The following is a 12,772-nucleotide window of genomic DNA, read 5'->3' as shown; positions in this document are numbered from 1 at the left end:
AATTATGGGAAAAAAAAGGTGTTGCTTTTAAATAATGAAAGTTTCACCACACTAATGATGTATTTCTTTAGAGGCATGGGTTAGGATTTTTTTCAGTTTGCTCTAACACATAATTGCAGCCAATCCTTATGTATCCACAGGAGACAAGGGAACAGAAAAGAGCTGAAATATGCAGAGTTGGGCCATGGTGCTTTCCAAGTGAAGTAGATACACAATTAGGATTAATGTATGTATCTGATCATTTGGCTTCTGGCAAACATCTTTTGAGACACTAGCCTATGGATCAGCCACTTTTTTTTCCTGCCCTCATAAGCCCTTTTTAGTGTAAAGAAGCCCTCCTCATGACATGAGGCAGCCATGATTTTAGAGAACACCTACTGGCATGACTGAACATAACAGGAGAGAAAGGGGGGAGCAAAATCCCTGGTAAGATGGGATGCTTCAGTGAAAGGCTGTTTGCTCTGAACCCACACAGTGTCCAGTGCTATAAGCACGTGCTTAGAAAACCAAGCTGGAAATGGCTGACAATGAGTGTCAGCCTTGCAGCTATCCTGGAGACATAGCTCCCCCTGAAAGGTTTCAGTATGTGCTGTGTTGTCATTTCTGCTGGAGTTTGCACCTTTCAGTTCAAGGAACTGTTTCAAAACCCAACCCTTGTACAGGCAGGACTAAGGGTTTTGCTGTCCAGAAAGGGCCAAGCATGCTAAATATTCAGATTTGATAAAGTGGTGGCCATACACAGACCTGGCCCAGGAATTTTTCTCCTTGAAGCCCTGGGGAAGAGAGCAGAGGGAAGAAGGTTTGCCAGGAAGCAGGAAGCAATGTGTCCAGGAGGGAGGATTAGATTTGCAAAGGTTCCACGTTTGGATTTCCTACCAATAGTTACAGCATGCAAAGCAAGTTCCCTTTTGGAGATTTTTCTGGGCTGCAGTGTTGCCAATGGCTCAACAGAACAGGCTGCCCTTAAAGCAGAGTGAGTGAGAAGTCACCACACACCCAGGTCAGCCAGCCCAGCTGCAGGAGTGCCACCCTGGGGGCCAGGAGGGCTTTGTCCTGCTGCTCTAAATCCAGCAGATCTCTGAGAAACATAGCACCAGAAAAAAGAGGATGTTCTCTTCTCTGGACCACAGTCACACTCCTGTCGTTGTAACAAAATGTGTGAGACAAGGAAATAGTGGTAGAATGTACATTTGCTCTGGAAATGTCACCATCAGGTTTTAAGTTAATGTCACTTGGATTAGAGGGGGCTTTTCACATCAGCTGGAAACATGGCCAACAAACTAAGACAAGTAGGTATGAAGCCAGTCTGCCTGCTATTCAGTTTGAAATATTTTCCTATTTCCTTGATGCAGCTGTATTTATGAAATATGTGCTCAGCACACAGCCACTGTGGGCTTTTTCAGTGTCTAGCCAATGCAATATCTGGCCCCTGTATTTTAGATGTAGTGAGACTGAAACTTTAGATACCTGAGGCTACAATAAAGACTGTTAAACATTTTTCTTTTCTATGTGAAACTCAAGAAATCAGCTGATCTACACAATAGCCTATTCTGCATTCTTAAAGGCTTATTGGTAAAGGTTTGATCTACAGCCCAACCCTCCTGGGTTGGGCAGCCCAGGGCAAAAGAGGCCTTTGTGTAATGTACTTCACTGAAGATTTTTAACAAAATAGATAACCAGCAAAAGCATTATTTTGCTAGCCCAAGTGTGCCTAAGGACTTTGCCTGCATAAGAAAAGCTGATTTAAAAAAAAACAAAAAAAAAAAACCAAACAAAAAAAAACCAACCCCCACAAAAAAAAAAAAAAAAAAAAAAAAAACACAAACAAAAAAAAAACCAACAAAAAAAAAACCACATAACCAAGCAAAGAACAATATACAGTAAGTTACTTCTCACCAATGATCTGGAAAATGACACTGCAAGCAGAAGCAGGAATCCTGTGTTAGAATTTCTCTAGCAGCAGATCCCAGTCTTCCCCTTCTCATGGGTGTTTGCTCTTCCTGCTGTAACTTACTGCTCTTCACAGGGCAGATAATATAAACCTCGTTAATTCACTTTTATTTTTTCTTACCTTGCATGTTTTTTCTTTTACCTGGGGTTCTGTTTCTAATCCAACATCTTCCAGATTAATGGGCACACAGGTTTTGGGGACTGGGGAATGGATTTGGGTTTGGACTGGAAGAGGAAGGACAGGAGCCCCTTCACTTGCTACTGCTAGATAAATAATCCCCTGATATCCTAGACTGCATGTCTGACACTGGTGCTTAGAGGCTGCAGTATGAGCTTTCCTTGGGTGAGACAGTTTTACCTCCCAGATGGTTATCACCAGTGGATAATAAATCCAGTGATGTTTCTAAGTGACCTTTTAAAGTGAAGAACACTTAATTATCCATAGGGCACTGATTCAGAGAAAAAAAAATATATTCTGTACATTTTTTCAAAGCACAAGATGTTAAGGATGTTTTTTAATTGCATTAAAATTAGAAAGGCATCCTTTAATAGATTTCCAAATCTATGTGTGGTCCTGCAGAAATTAAAAAGTGTCTCGAAGTGAAACTATGGCAACTCAGTAGTGGTCAGCTCTGGCAGCCAAACACACCCTAAAATCCAACTGGTTTAAGTCTATGTCTATGGCACAGACAAGGAGAGGCTGCTGCTCCCTTGGGTGTGCAGCATTTGCCAGGCAAGGGCCAAGCAGTGGCCAAGGGCTGCCCAGGTAAGGGTGTTGAGCTCAGGTGGCCTCAGCCCCCCTTGCACAGTGAGCCACAGATGTGGCTGGTACTGGTGGGGATGCCCCATTAACACATGAAGCAGGACTATAAGGAGCAGCTTGCTGGGGATTTTTAGTGAGGAGGAAAAGAAAGGATCTAAAAATGTATTTGTGCCTGGTGGGGTTGAGCTGCAAAACGAATCCTTTGCATTTCTTTGCATCTTCCATCTGTGATTTCACAGTTAATTGACTTATCCATGCCATGTTCCTCTGAGGTATAGATTATCTGCACTTTCACAGTGATAAACTCGAGTGCGTAGGGGTTTGAGACAGAACTTGCCCTAAACCCTCAAGGGATTACAAGGCAGAGAACAGAGTAGACCTGGGTCCCTCCTTTGCACCCCAAGGTGGGTTCCTTTCACCATGGAGACACACAGCAGTGCTCCACAAGGCAACAAACCACCCAGTGCCCCTCACCACTGCCCAAAAACTTCAGCAGGGGTCTGTGGGTCTGCCCAGAGCATGAAGTGTGCAGCTGCTCTTGTCCCACACGCGTGAGCCCTGGGGCACAAGTCAGGCCACTGCTCATGGACAAATGCCTCAGCCCCCATCATGTGGCCGGGTTTATTTTTAGCTGCCCAGCGTCAATATCCGCGCAGCAGCGGCGGCCGCATCGACCGCGCTGGTGCTTTGGAGATCAATGTGTGTGACAGCCCTGGCTACAGCTCTTTGGGGTGATCAAACCTCCATCCTCCACTCCTAAGGCTGAGCTTCATCCCCCTGGAAGCTTTCTGGGTGACTTTCACCTGTTACATGCTTTGGGTTACACCTGCATAACTCCCGTAAGGGCTCACAGAAGAGAAGCATCAGCTGCCTTTGGATCAATAGCAGAGACAAGCCCCTCACCCCATGCCAGGGATTTCTTTCCTTGGCTAAACTGAATTCTTCCCCAGACCTTTAACTGTGTTTTTGCACAATGATGTGCAAATTTTAAATTGTTTTTAATAAGCAAAGTAAGATAAAGAGGGAAGGAGAGCTAAGAAGTGGTCGTATCATCACAAATGCAGTAGCAGATAAAAAGCAGGTAAGGAAACACTTTACAGGAAATTTGGAGGAAAGTTGGGTGCCTAGCAGTCATTACATTCAGGTGATGCTAAGATTTCAGTGTAATGTTAATTAACTGTTTAATTTATTGAACTTTGCAAGGTTAATGACCTTTGCAAATGTCCCAAAAAAGGTTTTGGGCAGATTTCAGGTTTTTGACACATATTGTAGAACACCTACCATTATTTTAAAAAGTTCAGCTCCATCATCACAGTGATTGCTTTTCTTATTGCATGCAAGGTATTTCAGATGGGCAATCAGAGTGCTAGGATAATGAGCAGAAACTTTAATGAGATGCTGTCACCCTTATTTCTGCCAGGATTGTGGCACAAGAAACACACAAAAAATTACATTTTTCTTAGGCAGTAAGGGCACGTGTCACCTTTTCCTAGCACAGGTCAAGGGAACTGAGCCTTAGAAGTGCCAGTTCATGCCACTTACTATAATGAAATTATAATGGACCTACTAAGCTGGAGCCAGTCACACTGTAGATATTTGAAGTTGGCTGACATAAATCCCACCTCTGACATGTCTTGGTGAGTTTTTTTGTTGTTTCCAGATAAAGAAAAACTGGGGTCCCTGAATTTTAATAGCATTTAATAGTGCCATGATATCCAGCACTGGATATTAATTCAAATGAGGCTTTTATGCAAGTGGGGATTGTTGTTTAAATCAGGCTGAAAACAGGCTGATGATATATATTCATTATATTTAGAAGCTCTCCTGTGCCTTGCTGGGGATGCTGTGCTGGCATCTTAATTTTATATCTTTATTGACATCCTGGGAGATGCATAAATGTCCCATTACCCCTGCCCCAAGGGACTGAATCTGGGAATTTCATGAAAGAGGACCAAGGGTTTGAATGAGCTGAATGGATTTCTGATTTGTTTGGCTCTTGTCTTCTTTCCAGTGAAGTCTTGGTCAGAAACAATCACAGCTGGGACGTGCAGTGGCCAATAGCTGGGTGGCCAAAGGGCATCACCAGGGGGGCTTGGAGCACAAAGAGGACCCGAGGAGGGGCTCACAGGCAGCTGCTGAAGCAGCCATGGGCACAGCTAGAAATACCCACCACAGCACAAGGCAACCTGCTACCAGCATCAGCCTTTATTTGGGGTAGTGATGGGAGCCCCAGCTGAGGTGAAAGGGGAGGGATTTCTGGCTCCTACCCCAGGAGGTAAATCTAAGGGATTGTGGTGACTCTGAGTTTCAAGCAGTTCTCTGGTTCTAGAGAGTGGGATTCATTAGAGATGAACAAACAAATATAAAAATACTTAAAATAAAAAAATGTAGGATTATCACAAAAAAAAATTGTTTCAGTTTCCCTTGGTCCTGTGCTCTGGCATCTGATTATGTCCTGTGAAGAACTCCATCAAGTAAGGGGAATGCAGGATCTACCTCAGACTCTGTCATCTGGGAGATCCTCCTGACTACAGGGTGTTTTACATGCAGAAATGCCTTCTGAGATCTGCAAAATCCTGCCCCAGCCTTCACCTTCAGAGGGATCAAAACTGCATATACACTTTGGAGAAGGGATAGTCTTTGGTGGCTCTTTTCATTTGGGGTTCTGATTTGCATCAAAACTAATCCAACCTTTAAAGATTAAAAAATCTCTGTGTGAAACAACATTTATAGGACTCCTTTTGGGCAACCCCAATAATGTTATTATTTATTGTAATTATTTGTTTTTACTTTCTCAACCCCTTTCTTACCCTTGCGCCATCTTTAATTTCTGCATCATGCCAAGCCCTTCTGTTCATTCCCTCCTTTTCTTCTCTTCCCCAGGCCAAAATACCACAGTCCAGAATTTGCACACTTGTAACAATATTACACTTCAGAAAAATGGCTATTTTTCTCTTAATGCCTTGTCTGTCTGCCCTGTGAGAGCTGGTCTTCTGTTCCAGCAGACACAGAGATGTGTCCAGAGAGCATCAAGTGCATTTATGGGCATTTGCAGAAAATCTGGGAGTCACTTTGCATCAGAGGTTGTGTTTTTACAGGCATGAGGTGGCTATAATCAGGTTTCTACCTGAGAGCATAATAGCTGTGCTTTAGCAGAGTTGTAGCTTTGGGAAACGGTGTTTAGTTTGACAGAGATATTGACAGGGATGGGATTGGAGCCCTTTACATTGGAAAAACAGCTTCTCTTACCCTGTTCTGTTGATTTCTTCCTGCAAACCAAACACAAACACTCAGTGTTTGTTGCTTTCTGCATCGTGCCCTGTTTGAATGGTTACTGAAGTGGATGAATAAATCATCTGACTGTTGAAACTGCATACACAGACCTAATGCTCTAGTGAAAGGCTTTGTGTGTGTTTTGACTGTTAACGTCCAGAACAGCAAATATACCTAGCAGCAAAAGGAAAATATAGCTCAGTTGCTATTTAGGGAAGGAAGCCCCTTCATATTTCTAGCACATGTTTTGTCAGAAGGCTAAGAAGGATGCTCAGCCTCGTGGTTGTACCTGCTGGGAGCCAGGACTGCCAGAGGCCATTTTCTCTGCTAGGGCAGAGATTTTGCATAGTAATTCTCAATTTGAGTCTGTGACCCCCATCTCTACAACTCCCATTTTTCATCTGTAGATCCTCAAATCATCTATAGATTCTCCCAGTGAGCCAGGATGAAGGCAAGGAAAAAAAAAGTAGACAGAGCCTTGCCCAAGCCACCGAGCCAGAGCCTGATCCTGGGAATCTGCTTCTTCAAACACGTCAGTCCCCATCTCTGCTGAGGTGGTTCATTTATGTGATAGAGGCAGCTTTACCTTCCCAAACTGCCACACTGGCTCAACAGGAATCATGATAACAATGGCTGAGATCATTGATGTGTCACAGAGATAAATGCATTTCAGTTATTGGAGGAGGACGGACAGACCCTGATGGTCCTGCCAAGCAGGGCAGGATGCTGAACTGGCTTTGCTGTAACACAGTCTTCTCAGACTTGTACAATGACCTGTGGTCCTCAGATATGACTTTTTTATGTCTGCCATCTGGATTTGGAAGGCAGCTAAGTCAGTCTTATTAATACCTTAAGACTTTAATATTCATCATACTGCTTTTGCTTTTGTGGAAACAGCCTAACTGTTCTGGAAAAAAGCAGGTCATCAGAGCCTTAAAGACAAACTCCAGTAAAATAGCTCGAGTTTCTAGCCCTTGCTGCAATTGGTGCCATGTAAGGGTGAGTGGCAAATCATTTTGAAAGCACTTACTCATGCAAATGCTGCATCAGTGGAACAGCTTGCAAAGAGCAGGGGTGTGTCCCCTCTTAACCTCCTCAGAGGCAAGTCCCTCTCCCTGAGAACACACAGAGCAGATCTCAAAGGACTGCACTGGTAATCTGGGAGAGGAAAACCTTTCTCCATTTTGAAAATACGCCCTATAACCAGCAACAAATAAACACAGCTCCAGTTTCTCAGTGCTGCCAAAGCAACACACCCAGTACATCACTGCTCCTCCCTTTGCATCACTGACAGAGCTGCCAGCTGAATTGTGCCTCTATCCTTGGTGCCTTGGTGTGGTGCCAAGCAGGAAGCACACAGATAAGCCCAACAGCTTTTGGAGGGCTGCTAAGCTCAAAAAAGAGCCAGTGCCTTGCTACTGGCTAGTAAAAAGAGCACACTTCACTCTTAAAATCCTTGCCACGAATCTGGCATTTCTGAGAACAAAGCTTTATATATGCCAGGAGATTGCTTCAGAATGAGATCTGATACATCACATATTTTTAATCTTGTTTATAACTTAATCTATAGCTAAAGAGGAGACTGAAGAGGAAGTGCCATCCCAGAGAGGATGAACCCAGCTGTCAGCAAGACCCACAGTCTGTGCCAAGCTGCATTCTCCTGGCACCTCTGAAGATGGGAGTCCCCAGGCTGGCAGTGTTGGGAGCTGCACCCATATGGGTGGGCACCTCTTCCCCATGCCACCCCAGCCAGTGCTGCTCTCACTTCCCTTGCCATCCTCAATAAAAAAAAAAAAAAAAAAAATAAAATCAGCTTGTTCATCACCAGAGGGTGCCGAATCTGCCTGCACAGCCTGGGCAGTAGCAGGTGGGACTCACCACCATGTCCAGCATATTTGCTTTTTTAAAAATGTGTCATTAAATAAGCACATTAAGTTATTGACAGTTCGGGGTTTTGGGCAGTTAGACCCATTTTTTTCTCTGCTGACCATTTAGAGGAAAAAGATAGAAGAAATTAATTTCAGGACATTTTCAGATGTGGATTTTTCCTGAATGAATGAATGAATAAAAGTTAGGTTGATTGATTAATTAATTAATTTTCTGCAGCACAGGGAATTAATTGTAGAAAACAGGTATTTTTAATGAGGGGGAAAAAGAAAGCCCTAAAAGGAGCTGGTTCTTGCAGAGCATGAGCAAATCTTTCCCTTTTTTTCGGTAACCCATGAAAAGTTTGCTTTCATGAAAAGCAAAGGAAACCTGGAGAAGCAGTGATGAGAGAAGCACAGTAGCAATAATATCCAAACCATTTGGAAGCAAATGTTGTGCTTATGGAAGTATGCAACAAAAATAAAAAAAAAAACCACCAAGCATGAAAGGCACTCCGAGTGTTAAATATTCATTAGTATTCCCCGCACCGCCTGTTCTAAATATAAGATACGTTTCAGCACAGCCCTGGTGTGTGACTGGGGTGTTTTCCCCTCCCTTGTAGGATGCTGTAGCCACTCAGCTGGCGGGGCGTTCCCATGGCAACACCGCGATGCTACCTTTTGTTAGATGAATGAAATGACCAGTGGCGAGGTCGCCCGGGGGCACACGGGCAGGGTAGGCTGCTCTGCCATTGTCCCCGTCACGGGCAGGGCTGGGGCAGAAGGCAGGAGGAGCTGACAGCTCTTTGCATCACAGAGAAGTGAGACTGGGTCCGAGTCCAAATCCTCTCCGTTTTTCAGGGCTGGTGCAGGCAGCACAACTTGGATCTGGGCTGGCATCCCCACCCTGAAGGTTAGGAGTGTTCAGCTCACAGAATTTTATCCCAGCCTGGATGCACCCACAAAGGGTGAACAAGGGGAAAACTGAGGGCTCAAAAACGTACTACACAGTTCAGCTGTTTCAAGAACGCTCAGCCAGTAGTCTGACAGTGAACATAAGGATTTTTGGGGGCATTTTTCCTAGTACTGGGTACACAGGGCAAGATTAAACTCTGCATACAGGCATCTAAATTCAGCCCATTCACATCTACTTGGCTAAATATCAGGGAAATCTCTTCTCTCTTTCTGGTCCGTGGAGGTTTGTCAAGGTAGTCAGCAGAGCCTAGAAGGAGATGGAGCTCCAAGGCTGAAGCCAGGTAGGACATACCAGGTTCCACGTAGACATCTGCCTTGGTCTGCTGTCTAGAGTTCAGCAGACATTTAAATTATGCCAGTAGAAGAGGGGATTGCAAGGCTTCTCACTCCCATGAGGAGTTAAGGGTGATTATATTCCCATCTTCTAGGACATGGTGGTTTGAATCCATGACAGGATGAACCTCTGCAACACCTGTGCGAACCAGACAAGTTGGTCCCTTCTTCTACAGATGGAGAGCCTGAGATGCACTGGGTGTAGCTGCCCAGGATCTGAGTCAAATGCTGCTCCCCTGTCCAGAAATAGAATGAGGATGCAAGTGTTCACATGCTCCTTTTGCCTGTGCAGTGCCTTTGATCTGAAATCGCGGGAGCAGAGGCTGTAGAACGAGTCTGCAGTAATTTGAGCATTGCTCTGAGTCGCAGCCCAGCAGAGGAACGAGGTGTCAGACCATGGCACACGCTGCTCCTCCAGCTAGAGCAACCAAAGCTCTCATTTTAAAGTGAAGATAAACTTCCTTGGCTCCCACAATTTCAGATGAACTTCCTTGGCTCGCTCCTACAATTTTAGTTGTAAAATTACTGCTCTGAACGTGAAGGAGGGGTTGCAAGCAGTCTGGAGCACACCAAGTGTTCGTCCTGCTCCTGTAGCACAAGGAGGGCAGGCTGGTGGCTGCACAGGCTAAAGCAGAGCATCTGCCTAGGTGCTGGTACAGCTCTAATCCCGCCTGGTGCCTGGAGTTTGAGAGGAGGATGATGTGATGCACAATATCCATCCACCCAGTGATGCTCCAGCTTTTACAGGCTCTACAAGGAGCCAAAACAAAACTACACTCAGGCAGAACCACTGGGGTCCCTGGCCCCACTGGTGAAGGTGGATGTGAACAGACCATGCTGTCACACACACACTTCAGCTGTGGCTCATGGTAGTGCCTAGCAGGAGCTGAAAACTGATAACCAGGGACCCAGAGCATCCTTGGGATGCAGCTGGGGGTTGCAGCTTGCACTCCTTGGATAGGGAGACTCACTGCTGGCTCACAGCCACTGGTGCTGCTCAAACAGCACCATACTCTTTCCCATTCCTGCTCATCCTGCTGAGCTGGGCTCGCTCTGACTCATGCGGTATCAGCACAATTCCCAATCCATTCAGATCAGAGAGGCTTTGAGTGCTGCTGAACCAGAAAGGCCCCAGCTTGCTTTTCTGGTCCCAGACTGAATTATTCTTTTGGACTTTAGGAGAAATACTTTTTTTTTTTTTTGCCTGTAAACAGAGATAACATAGGGAAGCTCATGAGGCACTGTGGTGTAGCCTAGTTCAAAGCAGAGCTGAGCTTTAATAAGAGAGCTGGGCGTTCCTACACTGCCATGGGAGCACCATCCATATTATCATATTGCATTAAATCTGGACCACCTGACCTCTCCAAAATACCCAAAAGCTCCTCTCCCTTTATGTCCTCTTGAGGCTATGGACAGTCCAATTCCCCTGACAATTTGGACAAGATGATGCTTCACAGAGGCACAGATTTGTAAACCTTTCATCAGAGCCTGGCACAATGTTGTACAGCAGAAATATCACAACAGCCTTGTCTTACTGGAGCCTGGAATTCCTGCTGCCATTTATTCGAAGTCTTATTAAAAGTCTTGGAAATACCAATAGCAAAACACATTTATATACAGCCAGCAAGAAATGGATGAGCCTGCCAGCATTCTACAGTCTCTTTAGCTCTGGAAAACTTATCTCTGCCTTCAGTATGATATGATCAGATTTGTTCAGGTTTCATAAGAACCTGAATTTGGCTGAGAACAGTTAATTCTCTTTGAAATTAATATTAATCACTGTAGGGGGCACCTCCCTTTCCTGTTTTTACCCCATAAAGAATAGTAAGAATACTGGCCTTAAACTGCAATGTCTGCATGGTCAAAAGGACTGGAAGAGATAGAGCAGAAAAGGGATGTGTGGGGTTGAACATCCTCATGTATGTCACTGTCTGGGAGCACTTCTACTGAGGCTTGGAGAGCAGGAGTTTTGTCTGTCTCTGGGTTCATGCCAGGCTTTGCACCCTGGGATACCATGAACCAACCACGAACATTTTCCACTGCACCTTCTCCTTCTCAGTGTAGCCTCCAGGAGCTTGGGCTGAGCATGAAGGATACATGGGGTCAGAGATGGTCCCTGGTCTGAGTAGCCAATGGCTTTGAGAAGGAACTGGTCCCTCCTTTTGGTTTTGCAGGACCTTCAGTGTCTGGCTTGGACCAGTGGCTGGCTCTTGGAAAGCAGAGTTTTAGATGGGGGAAGCTAATTGAAGTGAATCCCCATCATCATCCAGAGAACATGTGGTATTTTCAGGTGTTAACCAGATCCAGCTCAGTGCGTGAATCAGACAGTGACTGTCCCTGAGCATGTAGCTTGTAGCATGTAGCAAGAGTTGGTGTTAAAGGGAATTAGAAATTTCCACCTGTAATATGCTCCACCCTGCCTGACAGTGATTTTTCTAACACTGAAAATCGAGTTCTGGTGGTGTAACAGGGTTTTTAATTTTGCTTTTGGACAGCAATTGGGTACTGGTATGTGGAAGGTTACCCCCTGGGATGAGGAAGGGAATCCTTTTTGTGTTTGTGTTGGGAAGTGGGGTGGCCCCTGGGGGAGCTGACCTTCGGAGCAGTGATGGGCAGCTGTGCTGATTTGATGGCATTTCAAAAGGGTTTTACTTTGGACTGGTCTGGCACTGGTGTGTTTATAGGTGTGAAGCTCGCTTTTCAGTTGGATTTTTCTGTGAAAGACCTTCAGTCCTAGCATCACTTCACGATGGAAAACAAAATGCATAAAGCAGGAGCAATCAGGGAATTTTCCACAAAGGCACGATCTGATCTGAATTAAAATGCTAATAGAAATGCATTCAGGGAGTATCTTTTGCTGACCAACTTTGCAGGAGTATATTCCTTTTGTTTAGTGCGCTTTTCTTTCTTTCTCTCCCTGAATTCCCGGCTGACAATTGACAGGAACTCCCTTTCAGCGTGGGTTTGGTCACTCGCCGGCAGCAAACGCTCCCAGCAGAAAATGCTCCAACTGTTGGCGTTTCCCGAGTAGGGAAAACCTCCTGGGCTGAGGCTTGGAATGAGGATTACACCCTTTTAAGTCAGCACCGGGGAATCCACGATCTTCCACGGTGACGAAGTTTCCCCGGCTGGCGGGGGGAGCGGAGCAGCATCATCCCCGCGCCTCGGCAGCTCCGCTCCAGGCACAATAGGCAGGGCAGGGTCCCGTACCTTCCCCCGCTGCGGGAAGGGTCCCCGAGGCCGGGCTGGGATCGCCCGTCCTGGCTGAATGCATTACGTAAGGCAGGGATCGTTTGTCAGCCGCGCTGGTACAAACATAGCTGCGGGCGGATTATGCACAGAGAGGCAGGGAGGAGGGACGGGAGGAAGGTCTCTCCATCCAGGAGCACTGCGAGTTGGCGGGCTGGCAGCTGGCTGCGCTCCCGGGAAGGGTGTCGCTGGCCGTCCCTGACATGCTCCTGTTCGTGTGGGATGCTTGAGACGAGATACTAACTTGGGGGACCGGGACTGGCATGAGGATCGGACCAAAATGGAAGGGCTTCTGTCTCCGATGAGAACGAAGGTAGGGAAAGATGTTCATGTCTTTTGAAGCGCAATTTACCCGACGAGGGGA

General features: G+C 45.7%; 1 protein-coding gene across 4 annotated transcripts in view; it reads left to right on the top strand.

The window, feature by feature from the left end:
• The window catches only part of FRMD4A (FERM domain containing 4A), a 356,537-nt gene that overhangs the window by 71,541 nt on the left and 272,224 nt on the right, over positions 1-12,772 (top strand). The window contains exon 1 of one of the 4 annotated variants that reach the window (XM_064421810.1): positions 12,134-12,721. The exons of the other annotated variants lie outside the window; for them this stretch is intronic. Coding sequence (XP_064277880.1) covers positions 12,689-12,721 — 33 coding nt within the window. The 5' untranslated portion in view covers positions 12,134-12,688. Of the gene's footprint in view, positions 1-12,133; positions 12,722-12,772 lie in introns of those variants that run through there. 4 annotated transcript variants of the gene reach the window in all.

The sequence above is a fragment of the Passer domesticus genome, chromosome 5, assembly GCF_036417665.1.
Source record: "Passer domesticus isolate bPasDom1 chromosome 5, bPasDom1.hap1, whole genome shotgun sequence".
Taxonomy (NCBI): Eukaryota; Metazoa; Chordata; class Aves; order Passeriformes; family Passeridae; genus Passer; species Passer domesticus.
Note: the sequence above shows the minus strand (reverse complement) of the source record. Positions and strands in the feature narration are given on the sequence as shown.